Source organism: Etheostoma spectabile, chromosome 4 (assembly GCF_008692095.1).
Source record: "Etheostoma spectabile isolate EspeVRDwgs_2016 chromosome 4, UIUC_Espe_1.0, whole genome shotgun sequence".
Lineage (NCBI taxonomy): Eukaryota > Metazoa > Chordata > Actinopteri > Perciformes > Percidae > Etheostoma > Etheostoma spectabile.
The window spans coordinates 9956739-9970364 of NC_045736.1; the positions used below are offsets into that span (position 1 = coordinate 9956739).

The 13626-nt window shown below is 37.2% G+C and overlaps 1 protein-coding gene across 1 annotated transcript; it reads left to right on the forward strand.

Moving 5' to 3' along the window:
• Positions 1-20: 20 nt before the first annotated feature.
• On the forward strand, positions 21-11934 carry rab22a (RAB22A, member RAS oncogene family). The gene is made up of 7 exons (XM_032514175.1): positions 21-367; positions 1346-1425; positions 2304-2385; positions 6117-6188; positions 6845-6951; positions 7448-7557; positions 8657-11934. The coding sequence occupies exons 1-7, from the start codon at positions 332-334 to the stop codon at positions 8752-8754; spliced, it is 585 nt and encodes a 194-aa protein (XP_032370066.1). The 5' UTR covers positions 21-331; the 3' UTR covers positions 8755-11934.
• The last annotated feature ends 1692 nt before the right edge of the window (positions 11935-13626 follow it).

Below are 13626 nucleotides of genomic sequence, written 5' to 3' on the forward strand. Positions count from 1 at the left end.
GGCTTTGTGTGTTTCTCCAAACAAAAAAAAGCCGAAACTGTCACGTGACTGTACCCCATAGTTCAAGATGGAGACTGCGCGAGCTTCACGGGTAGCTTCTGTAGCTAGCTGTTTACAATAATCACAATATGGCAAATGCGACGTACTACTGGACATTTTAATGCTAACAGCGAGAATAATAACTTAACCTGAGATGCGAATTTAGCAGCTTTCGACCACAATGAAGTGAAGTTGTTTGTAAACATACAACACCTAAAGAATATTCAAGATAAAAGGAAACTACTGTCAATGGTCATCAACACGAACTCATTTTGAGTGAGAGGAGATCGACATGGCGCTCAGAGAGTTAAAAGTCTGTCTCCTGGGGGTAAGTCAGCATCGACTTTTAACTGAACACGTCCGACTGTACTTGTGGCGTCAAATGATCCATACTGCCGCTCTATCAGGCTGTTGATTGACAGGTCTGTTTACACGAGTTAAATGTGTTGATACTTGTAATCAAGTGGGTGACAATGCATTTTATTACCGTTACTGTTACTGTGTATAGGGCAGTTTAAAACTGTTTAAAGCAGTCACAGGTACAACAGTTGTACATGTCCAAACTGCACATAGGCTAACACATAACGATATTTTTGTCCACCAGAATCCCATTACTACATCCCTGGAATAGCATCCTCTCCATCATCTACTACTCTAATGAGATCAAAATTGAAAAAATCTGAAAAATATCGTTTTGTGAAACCGACAATAAAAATAGTAATTAAAGTGCCACAGATTTGCATAATTGTGCAATGATGCCGTTAAAATACCATAGACAGTTTCAGGTTTTCAATTTGGAGTCCTATTGCTGTAATCACAAACTATTTACTGTACCTTGTAGTTCTAATTTTCTACTTCGGAAAATATTTGATTGATTATTCAAATGAATTACAGATAGCTTAATAGATGATGGAAATAATAATTTGTTGTAACCCTAACCCTTGTGTGTCCTAAATAACATCACTGGTTTTTTTTTTTTGCTGCAGTCTATTTACAAACCAGTCAAAGGAACAACATTCATCCATGTCTGTACTGCATGTAACAACAGAATAAAATATCATTCCTGAAGTAACATTCTCAAATGCCCTGTTCATCCTCAACTAATAAAATGAAGAAAAACAACAATGTAAGCATAACTAGGTCTGTCCTGTTTAACTGTCATAAAGTTAAATGCCTACAAGGAGCAGGAAGGAAGAAGATCCCACAAAAAGCAATAATGTTTGGGCTTATTGCCAGAGAATCTGTTTTTATACAGAGATTATACTTCTGGTAATTGTTTCTGACCATGTTTATTTTGTCTCCGCAGGATACTGGCGTTGGAAAATCGAGTATTGTTTGGAGATTTGTGGAGGACAGCTTTGACCCAAACATCAACCCAACAATTGGGTAAGTTCCTTTTTTTTAAAGATTATTTTTTGGGGCTTTTCCGCCTTTAATGGACAGCACAGCTAGGTGAGAAAGGGGGGAGACATGCAGGAAATTATTCTGTGTTTTATTGATTTGTGTGTAGGGTTGTTACAGGACGTTTTTTATGCAATCAGGTAATTTCTGTCTATTTATAGATACATTTATTCCAATAAGAGCTAAAAGGAGTGAAAAATTATTCAGCCGAAACATTTTTTTTACTCAAAATGAAAACAATCATTAGTGGCAGCCCTAATTCCAATTTTGATAATTAGTAAAAAGTTGTTAACATTATAAATTAAATACATTGTGTTTTTGTGGCTGTGGGTCAACTCAAGTAAGCAATTTAAGACATTGCTTTGTCACAATTGTGACATTGTCATCGTTTTTGACATTTTGAAGACCAATATATTCAGTCAGTGCAACAGCCCTATCAATATATATCTTCATTGCCAATATTATTGACCAATTTCAGCTTATCCCAGATATATATATATATATATATATATATATATATATATATATATATATATAAGAAATTGCAGAACAGAAATGCCAGATCAATCAATACCAAATGCTGATATTGTTATCATCCTCAAAAATAGAGTATTGGTTGAATTCTTATCTATAAAATGTAAGTAAGTCCTATTTAATGTTTGGTAATGTTACTGCTCACTAAAGCCATCAAACAATTTAAGGTATAAATCAACTAATTATCTAAATGGATGTGTGTTTTTATCATTGTCTCAGGCTCTTAAAATGGGGTTTGGATAAAACCTGTTTGATTTCTAAAACCGTCAAATAAATGTTTTTGTAATGTGACATAGAACATTAATCATGAAGCCTTTTCTTTTCACCAGGGCATCCTTCATGACCAAGACAGTGCAATACCAAAACGAGCTGCACAAGTTCCTGATCTGGGACACGGCAGGACAAGAGCGGGTCAGTAACATCCACTGAGGTTTTGGCTTCAGCAATTTTCTTTTCAAATGGATTGCTGGATATTAAACCAATAGCAATATACACATGATGTATTTTAGCATTGCACAACCAAACCACATTAGCACACACTTTTGATATTGTAATCGATCAGTTTGACTTGCCTAATTTAAAAAAAGCTTCTCCTCCCTCCCATGTGGTTTTTAAAGAAAGTGAGAAAGCTGCCTACATGTGTTCATGTACCTCTCCCTGAACCAGCCTTGGAGAAAGTGCAGTTATACATTACTTCTGCTAGGGGGCAATATTGACCAACTTTAGGTAGAGTTCTGCCTCAACCAATAACCTACTTCTTTCAGTGCTCTTGATTTGGGAGCCCCCTTTTAAATGACGTGTAATGGATTTGTATTCTTTAGACAAGGGAGTGGCGTCATTTTGGTTTATCAGAAACGTCAGCAAGGGTGTCACAATGCGTTCATTCTGTCACCTTTTTATCTTAGTCCTGCCTCTCCCTCATGCTCCTTCTTCCTCATTGCATTCATACATTTAGAGACACAAATAAAGGAGTGCCATTGCTTTTGCTTTTCCTTTTGTGGTATTGTGTTATCTTGCAAACACATCTGAAACCGGTTGTTTCTCAGCAACTAGTGTGTCCAAGTGCCACTTCTGATTTTAATCTAAACTGAAGCATTTTAAATATTGCCGCTGTAGACACACACTGCAGCAGCAATATTTATAACGCTTCATCACCCACGCAAAGTTTATGACGGAAACTGCCCATAGATGATTTGTAATATAAAGAACAGGAAATCTACAGTTGTAGCATTTAAGCCTGTCCAAACGACACTAAGCCCCAGACAGTTGTAGCGTAAGTAAGGAACTGCTTTCTCTTCTGACTCACATATTGCATCCCACATTTCTCTGCATTAGCTCTCCACACCACTTCCCCCTTTTTTTCTGTGTATGCCCTTCTCTTTTTCTCATTCACAATCCTCTGCTGTTGTAATGTTTTGCCCCTGCTGCTGTCCTCTCCGGAGAGGTGAGATAAGACATGCTGTCCTTATCCTCCTTTTCTCCCTCGGGGCCTCGTCTTCTTCACGGCGTAGAGGGGACATCAATGCAGCATCGTTTAAGATAAAATGAAAGGATGAAACCCAAGCTGTCTCAGCCTACTGGCTTGTGCTATGCTGCCACTGTGTCTTATCTGAGATTTACTGAAATTCTACATCCACAGTGTCCTTCTTTTATCCCCTTTGTGCTTTATCTTGGAAAGTGGAATATTTCTTGGCAACAATCTATTTTTCTGTGAGTCTTTTGTGTTCTTTTCCATTTGCTCCTCCTTCTTCATTCCCACAAATCCACTTTTTCACTCCCACGTTGCCTCTAGACATCCCAAGGGGTTCACATCTGTGTGTGAAAAAATAGGAACATTCCTTCTGTAGGTTCTGCATGTATATGTGTGGATGTTTTCATACAAAGCGGCTGTGGCATCTTGAAGCCTTACGTGCCTCTTTCTGTTAAACTTTGGCCTATCAGGGTCTGTTGAGTTTAGAAAGAGGTACACACAGCCAGCCAATGCACATGGAAGGAGAGACCGGGGCAAAAAGGAAAGCTCTGTGATTTCCACAATCCATATCTTGAGACCAGATGAGGCCTCACAAGTACATCCAAGCCCAGCTGTCAACAACCCATGAAGTCCTCCCCCTCTGACTGTGCCTTCTCACAGAAAACAAGCAAAGAGAACCTTGCATCCCACTGGAATAGGGGGGTTTCTTATTATGCACCCAGCTCGTTGTTTCAGCAATTAATCAGCACTCAGCAGGGATCACTGGGGCTATTTTTTTGGGCTTCTGTGTGGCCAGACGTCTGGCCTCGCTGTGATTACTCTTTGGGTTAAGGCAGAGATAGACCACACATGACTGGTGGTGGTGCAGCCCAACACTAGCCAGTGAAACAGACAGCACTCTCCTCTGTGACACTGCCAACTATCCCAAGTTGGATTCCCATTGGTGGACTTGGGGCCAGTAACAACTATAATTATGTGGAATGTGTGCTTTCCTGAGGTAACAGTGTCACTCCAAGATGGATAGTTTATTCCATCGCATTGTAAAGGAAAATTAAATTGGCGAGAAGCAGGGTCATTTCAAGTCAAGGTCTTTTTCAGACGAGGGTAGTTTCTTTTAAAATAAATATCATTAGTTAATACATGACACATGGTTTTATTAGTTTGTTAAAAGCCCCAGTCTAGTGTATTTGCAATATGGCATAAAAAGAGGTTAGTAGTTGGAGAGGGCCCTTTTTAATTGTCTGATCTTGAAATAAACTGTAGGTTCGTTTAGCTAACAAAGATTTTGAAACTCTGAAAAGGCCATTGCTAGTATTGCACATTACAGAATGAGATCAAGAGCTCCTTTTTGTTGCAGAAAAATCCTTTGTTTCTTCAGTGAATTAATTTATACTCCACTTTGTGTTAAGGTACCTTCTGACAGGAGCAGGGCTCTACACAGCTGCTTTTTTCTACTTGCTTCTGTTCTTTATACATTTCATGGTTATTTGGGCATAATCGGTGTGTTTTTGGAAGGATGTGAAAAGGTAAAGATCGGGTCGGAGCTACTATGGCCTTTGTGGACGCAGCCAATCACTGTTGACCATGGCTTGAACTGAAAGATGGACAGAAAAGATGACTATGCCAGTGGCTCTGTGAGGCTGTACTTGGATGTTAGCATGCTAACATTTGTTAATTAGCACTAAACAGAAAGTGCAGCTGATGCTGGGAAGGCTTTGTAGGTATTTGGTCATTACCACCAAGTATAGAAGAGATTTAAGAAATATGGACCTCATGGTAACACTAGAGGAAAAGTTGGGGGATCATCCAAGTCAATAAGTGTCGTTTTCTGGCCACAATGAATATATGTACCATTTGTTGACAATCCATCGACAGACAGATATATGCATGTTGCTAGCATGGCTAAAAATAATAGGTTTTATGACAGACATTTTGACAGAAGGGAATTGTTAAAGCCAGGTTTCAAAGACCACTGGAAAAGTATTTTACCAGAAAAATACCAAAACCTGGCAAAAAGAAGAACCCCCAGCTTTGGATTCAGAAATGCACATGTTGTTTTGGTTATGCAGGGCTTTGTGATGTATTGGGTTAAGATCAAATGTATAGTCTTCCATAAATATCATAACGCTAACAGCTTTTGACACATTATGCTCATCTTTCTCTTGATAGCTAACACATGTGTAAGGTCTTGGTGGTAAGACTTGCCATACTTTCATTTTAAATAAAGCCACTTGGCTTAGGCTTAGAACACTTGGCTTCTGGTTTAGTAAAATGGTACTTAGTATCTTTTTTACCAATTTTTATACTTTGTTTTGAGTTGGTTAAAGTCAATATTATTTAATCTAATGAAACTCAGTTATGTAATCAACATGTGCTTGTGTAAGAGAAAAAAACAACATATAAAAGTACAATGCTGAAATGATATTTAAGTGCCCTTTTCATATCCAAAAATGAAAAGTTGGAAGGAAATTAAGATGAGTCGGGATTGATTATCTCTGAATAAGATAAAGATACATTCTTGGTTATACTCTGATCATCATGTTTACATGGTTTCCAAGCAGATTGTACAATCTAGTATGTGTAGAAATGAAGGTTACTCAGAGGATTTAGACAAGACATCCTCCTCTCTGTCCAACATTATTCATTGCTTACTTTCTCTTTCCTCTCATAGTTTCGTGCTCTGGCACCAATGTACTACAGAGGGTCAGCGGCGGCCATCATTGTTTATGATATTACGAAAGAGGTATTATTTACTTTTTCACCTTCTTAATCCACTAACTACTTACTGTATAGTTTCAATGTTTTGTTGTTAGTCTTTCCTCAATTTTCAATTCATACTTATTCACTTTCTTCTTGAGTTAGATGAGAAGATTGATGCCGATCTAATGTTTGTATGGTAAATATGAAGCTACAACCAGCAATAGTTAGCTTAGTTTGGCATCAAGACACAGGGTGATGGGGGGGAAACAGCTAGCCATGCTTTGTCCAAAGGTAACAAAATCTGCCTACCTGCACCTTTAAAGCTCACTAAATATCACCTTCTATCTTGTTTGTTTAATCAATATAAAAGAAGAAGTGCAAAAACAACAATTGTACAAAATTCCACGCAAACAATTATATGCCAGACTGTTTCTTGCCCGGTAGCAGCTGGCGGGCAACCATTAGGGTTACTAACCTGCTGTGAAATGGTAAACCTTTTAAACAAACAAAATATGTGTTCATTTGTGAGCTTTAGAGTTACCTTTGGTCAGATCTTTTTTCCTGTCTCGTTATGCTAAGGTAAGCTAAGCTAACCAGCTGCTGGCTCCAGCTTTGTGTTTACCATGAAAACAAAAGTGGTATCTGTCTTCTTAACTAACTTTTGGCAGCAAAGCAAATAAGCAAATTGTATATCATCAGGAATCCTTCCAAACACTGAAGAACTGGGTGAAGGAGCTCCGCCAGCATGGTCCTCCTAATATAGTGGTCGCCATCGCTGGCAACAAATGTGACTTGACAGACGCCAGGTAAACCGGAATTACAGACAATGCTGTGTGTATTAGGAACTGATGAACTGCTAATGCTAGTGTGCAGTACAATGATGCCTCCTCATTTACAGCTTAAGAGTGATGGGAATTCTTGTAAGGACATAGTATGACTTTTAGGAATAACATCTGATGTTTGGCTTAGAAATATCATTGGAAGGAGCTGCAATGAGGAATATTGATTATTATTCTGTGTAAGTGGACTTTTGTGGAATATATAATGATCAGACCGATCAGAAGAAAGTTGTGGTTATGTATAGTGGACTAATTAATCTTTCATGTTAAAAATCTTGGAAAATCTTTTTTAAAAATCTGACAAAAAGACTCAGACACACATTATCCACGAAATTGGGAATCTTTAACATAATAGCTGTTGAAGTACATTTTTTTCATGGTTATCAGGTAATGCATGAAATTGGACTTTCTGTGCACATATTGTATCATAATAATTTCAATATCATATCTCTTGTATTTACAGGGAAGTGCCAGAGAAGGATGCCAAGGACTATGCTGACTCCATCCATGCCATCTTTGTAGAAACCAGTGCCAAGAATGCCATTAACATCAACGAGGTGTTTATAGAGATAAGTGAGTGTGTTTCTTGAGTACTTGGTGCCGTTGTACATTCCCAGGTTCTCATCAAACTGTTATAAATCCAGCATTCCACAGCAATAACATAATTATCTTGTTTCCTTTTGAGTTTTCGAGCAGGTAAACTACGTTTTGAACGGTATTGCCTATTAGTTTCTAAACATTTCAGAAGTTTAGTCATTCTTTTCTGCGTTTGGATCAGACTTTTGACAGTGATGAGCTAGTTCAGACTAAGATACAGATAATACCAAATCACAAACATTTGCAGAGAGAAGGAGTTATGGGAGAGTTTTGTTTTGAGAGGCAACCGAAACATACAGTACTTACTAGCTGTGTCCCAATTCCATACTACATATTAATTCTAAGCAGGTTTTGAGTATGTTGTGTGTTCATACAGGAATAGTATAGAAATTAAGCATACAAAGGTCTTTTTGCATACTAAAAACTGGACACTGCTCGTTTCCCCATTCTATACTAATTATATCCAGTTTGTACTATATTCTACTATATCTAAATATTAGTAGCCTTATCTTCATGAAACACTGGTTTTACTCTTAGTATGCAAGAACATACATAACATAAATAACATAACATAACATACATACATACATAAAAAAACACATTGGAATGCTAGTGTAAATTTAAGTTCTCAAAGAGAAAGCTAAATGATTTTATTTATTATTCATTACTTATCTTTCTGTAGCTGTCTTACCACCATTCATAATTTATTTCAAGTTTTCTCATATGTGAGTAGTGCCTCCATTTTATTTATTTATCAACAACACACCTTGATGCATACTAACTTTTTTGAGCCTGCTTACTTCATTCATTACTCCATTTTTCCAGTGTGAACACATTAAATACTCAACTTGCTCACAATCAGTGAGCTGTAGAAAACTAGAGCACATCTACGGCCAGTTAATTGGTATGTATTGCTACATTAAAAAATTTATGTGTATATAGACAAAATAGAAATGAAAAATCAAAGTATTTCACAGATGAAAAGTGTGTGTGTGTGGCAATGCAGAGTTTGAAAAGGGCAGCTTAATGCTGGGAACCTCTGAACATGATCTCTGTGTGATGTGTCTCTTCAAAGGTAAACGCATTCCTGTTGTCGACGCAGCAGGTGGAACTTCAGGAAAAGCTTTCAAACTGGGACGTCAGGCGTCAGAGTCTCGCAGAACGTGCTGCTGATGATGCCGGTGACTGTGCCCAAATGACCTGTGACCTGACCTTTGCTTACCCTGTGTGTGTGCCCAGCCTGCTTCAGCTTACAGCCACCACAGACCCTCAAACACACTGCCGTCTCTGATACCGGGGTGCAGCAATGCCACTCTGATGACGGGGGTGTCATGAAAATGGTTGGCATGAGAAATCCTTACTGAGCCTTGACAATTTCCTGCATTAAAACATAGACGTGTAAGTGACGGACCCCCAAAAATATTAATGAATTAAGAAATCATTTCTACTTCTCTTTCTACTTCATCTTTCAACCAAAACATGGACTGGAAACGGTTAAATTTCACCAAGTGATTTTGATAGCACTGAAGTTTTTGCCTTTTGTTTTTTTGGGAGATCTCACCCCAAACATTTTTAACATTGTGAAGGATCCATCTATACAGTTAACATGTGGAATCACTTATTTATCATGAGAGTTAAATGAAAGGTTATGGTAGTAGTGTTTGTACAAATCATTAATCCAATGTTTGTTTTATCAAAGGATATTTGGAGAGATGTTGGTTTTTGAAGTCAAGCAAGATGGATTGTGCACACTACATTTAAGTTTTATTGTGTGATTGCTGTTTTCATAAAAAAAAAAAATTCAAGGCAAAAATACCAAGTGGGTGTTTTGATGTAACGGTGTGTGGGAGCCTACTTCCTTTACATTAAAGGAATAGTTTGACATTTTTGGGAAATATGCTTTTTTTTGTGTTCTTGCCTAGGGTGAAATGAGAATATTGATACATTCTCATGTCTGTATGGTAAATATTAAGCAGGAGCCAGTTAGCACAGCTTAGCATAAAGACTGAAACATGGAGAAACAGTTAGCGTGGCTCTGTCCAAAGGTAACAAAATCTGCTTAACAGCAGCTCTCAAGCTCACTAATTACCACGTTATATCTGACAGATCCAGGTTTTTACCCATTTCAAGGTTTTATGCTAAGTTAAGCTAACCAGCTGCTGGCTGTTGCCTTATATTTAACAGATATTGGAATGATATCGCTCTTCTTATCATCATCTCTCTGCCAGAAAATGAATAGGTGTATTCCCCAAAACAAACTCTTTATTTCTTTAATTGGGAACTTTGGCTTCTATAAGATATTTTGATCGTCACTTGCGCCACTGAGAACGATAACAAATTGTAAAATATCTTCTCCGTAATAGGAAGGAATATGCAGTTCATATCTCCCAATGATAGGAATTTAATCAAGGCTTTAAGTTTATTATTAAATGATAACTGTTCCAGCTGTTCACATGTCCTCCACACTTCCACTTGTAATTACTGAAAAGGTATTAACTGAGTCTTGTGTATGAAGTTTCCTGTAGTGCACGCAATACAGTGGTTTCACAATACTACTTTAGCTTTATTTTTCTCTAAGCTTATTTTCACTGGCAAGCCTGCCTGTCCTCAACCACTTTGTTGCTACAACAATCCGTAAGACTGTTGTGAGGTCTTGCCAGATTCTGTAATTGTCCTATAAACATTTTTCATCTTTTCTTTTTTTGCACATAATCAGCAGCAGCTTGCACATGCAATGTTGTTTTATTACGTCGCCTGTAATGAAAACAATGAGATCTGGAAACTAGACCTCGTTAAGAGTTAACTCAGATTGTGGAGCTTAAATCTGCCCTCAGCAGAAGGTTATAAATGCAGAATCAGACGTGGCGCTGTGTCGACATGCTGACCCCTTAATGAACCTTAGTCTCCATTCTGCTCTGAATTACTGTGTGCGCTTTGTTCCAAGGTCTACCTTCTGAATTTTCTTCCTCCAAACTTCTTTTGCCTCATTCCTTGTTGTATGTCCAGCTTTTAATTTGTTTTAAACAAAGTTGGTACGTTATACAGCAGCTTTCACAGAGCTCCATCATCCCCTACTACATTCGCTCTGTGAGGATATGTTACAGTAGTTTCATTTATCTCTTATATTGGCCTAATTGAGGTCAGTTGACTCATGAGCCCCCACAGACTTATTAATTCTTTGTAATTTCATGCTTGTCTGTATCTCTTGAGCCCTTTTAGCCCCAAAACCTCTTTTCAAAGTTGCCAAAAAATACAGATGTGGGATTAATCAGACTGCATTTTCACATTTATAAATCTGGAGTGTGTGCTCTTCTGTCAGCGCAAGCCACTTTATTTGCCTTTTTAAGCATCTTAAATAGATGGGTGTGCAGAGCAGTGCTGCCTTTTTTCAAGATTTTCCTATGGAGTGCAATAGTTATTATGACAAATCGGATACAGAGTGATAATGTTCACACAGCAGAGCACACACTCATGCAAAAAGTGTGGTCTCATTCCAGCGGTCTCAAACATGAAGTTTATATTGACCTTATGTTATGCTTATTTGATGACAGTTTTGCTCAGATATAGATCAAATGAGCAGTGTGATGGGACCGACCAAATCTCTTAAAAACCTGAGTGGCATTTTAGGTCAAAGCTTAAACTTAAAGAGACTTTGAAAGCTGCACTTTGACTATTTGTATTAATTCATTGACCCTTATTCCTAAGTATCAATCTGTCTGCAGTCTTTTTATATCTGTGTGATATCACTTGATGAAACATTCTTGTAGAGGTATCAGACTTCTCAACATCACTCAATGTTATTTTAGGTTTTGACTGTTTGCTCAGTTATTGCTACGAAAAACCTGGTGCCAAATAATGTCAACACCGTTTTACTAAACCAAGCTTAATTGACCTTTCTTATTTTATTGTCAATGTATAATGATTTAAATTTCTAATCGCGTTAATGCTTAAAAATATTTGAAGTTTGATACTGACACATTTTCCCCCTTATTTGGAAACAGGAGGCATTAATAGAAATTGTGTGCCAGTTTTTGCTTTGAAAAATACCAATCGTCTTGGGCTGGACCTGGGAATGTGTTAAATCTATATTATGTATATTTTTTAGTGTCGATATATACCATCAAATTGCACATAAATCGATGACTATATTCTATTCTAAGCCAGTTGTGTGACCACAATAGACTTGTGCACGGTTTGCCGTAATTCCATCAGCATTGTAGTTACCATATTTAGCTTTTTATCATGTTTCATATTGATTGTAACAAATGCCTGAAGACACTTGTTTGCAGTGTATTTCCAACTGTGTAAAAAGGGAATGGTCAATTTGTTTACTAATAAAAGATTGACAAAAAATATATTTCTCTTCGTGTGTGTGTGTGTGTGTGTGTGTGTGTGTGTGTGTGTGTGTGTGTGTGTGTGTGTGTGTGTGTGTGTGTGTGTGTGTGTGTGTGTGTGTGTGTGTGTGTGTGTGTGTGTGTGTGTGTGTGTGTGTGTGTGTGTGTGTGTGTGTGTGTGTGTGTGTGTGTGTGTGTCAGAGAAGGACCTACATTTCTCACGTCCATATGTTAGGCCCAGGGATGTCTGCATTAACTTGTTTCTTGGGGATACTGTGACAGTGTTGTTAGTGATTGGTTGTGTTGTTCAGTTGGCAGACAGCCACCTGGCTATAAATATAAATATGACATTTGAGATGCATGTTTGACTGGCAGAGGGCTTTTCACTGATCTTTGAATAGTGCTGAGAGGGCAGAAAACTTACTCGACAACCTCCCAATTCCCTACTCAACCCCAATTTCTTTATAAAGCATATTTGAAAAACGAATGGGAAATGCAAAAAAAATATGGCTGGAAAGTGATAGACCTGTAATAATTTTTGGCCCTTTAGGAATTTTATAATTAATCATTACATGGCCGTGTGGAAATAACATGGGTGCTTGAATAAACAAGGAGAAAAAATGAATGCAAGCTTGACAGGTAAAAAACAATTGATTTATGAAATTAATTAAAGGTACACCAACACACCGGTGTAGTTCCATTACTATGATTTTGCCATTGAGCTGCTTTCTGTCCATGGGAGTGTTTTTACAATGTCTTACTTTAGGCTGTTGTCATCATTTTGACCCCTTAAATAACAAAAATAATGGCTGCATATGCAGTAAGATGCTCAGGTGTGCCAGGGTGCTGGCATTGTGCATACTGGGTCGTTGATGTTAATTGTAATGAATGATCGTTAATGGTATAACTTACACCTGTGTTTTGTTTTGCTATTATAATTCAAACTTTTCACGTTGAGAGGATTGATAAAGCACCTTTGTGGCCGGTAGCCATGATGTCATCGAGTATGTTTCCCCCTTAAAAGAGATACACAAAAAAAACAAAATCTTTCTACCATTCAAAAGACATAACATTTTTACGTGGCTTTGTGATTAACATAAGAACAAACTGGTTTGATTTTTTCCTTTTAACCTGTATATTTGCATTAAGAATGAAGTCAATTTAATAGATAGATAGATAGATAGATAGATAGATATTTATTGATCCCAAAAAAATGGGAAATTACAGTGTTACAGCAGCACACAAAATATACATACATACAATATACATGAAATAATAATAATTATAATAACAAAATATAAGAATAAAAATATAAGAATGTAAGAACAAATATTTAAGTATATACAAGATGGGAAAAAACAAAACAAAAATGTGCAGCTTTTGTAAATATAAGTATGCTAAACAAAATGTAAATGACCCAGTCGTGCCGGTTGCCCTTATTGTAGTATTGTGTGTCATTGAAATAACATTTCAAGATTTTGAATGTTTTAAAATTTAAATTTGTATTATCTTCTAGGCTGCCTTTTCCAGTACAATACAAAAATGTTAATCAATATGGCATCAATTGTTTTATATATTTCAAGCTGGGTAAATGTAGGAATAAGTTTGAATGAAAGTTAATTTTGTTAGTCCTCAGATAGCGATTAGCTAAGAGTCAAGACTTTCACCATGCAAAGTATTTCCATTGTGAGATTACATGTAGTATGGTAAT

Bases quoted from the DNA above. Each gene is read 5' to 3' on its own strand.
- rab22a (XM_032514175.1), top strand. From the start codon at position 332: ATGGCGCTCAGAGAGTTAAAAGTCTGTCTCCTGGGG. The intron at 368-1,345 runs GTAAGTCAGCAT...TTGTCTCCGCAG, and splicing joins TAAAAGTCTGTCTCCTGGGG to GATACTGGCGTTGGAAAATC. The intron at 6,189-6,844 runs GTATTATTTACT...GTATATCATCAG, and splicing joins TTTATGATATTACGAAAGAG to GAATCCTTCCAAACACTGAA.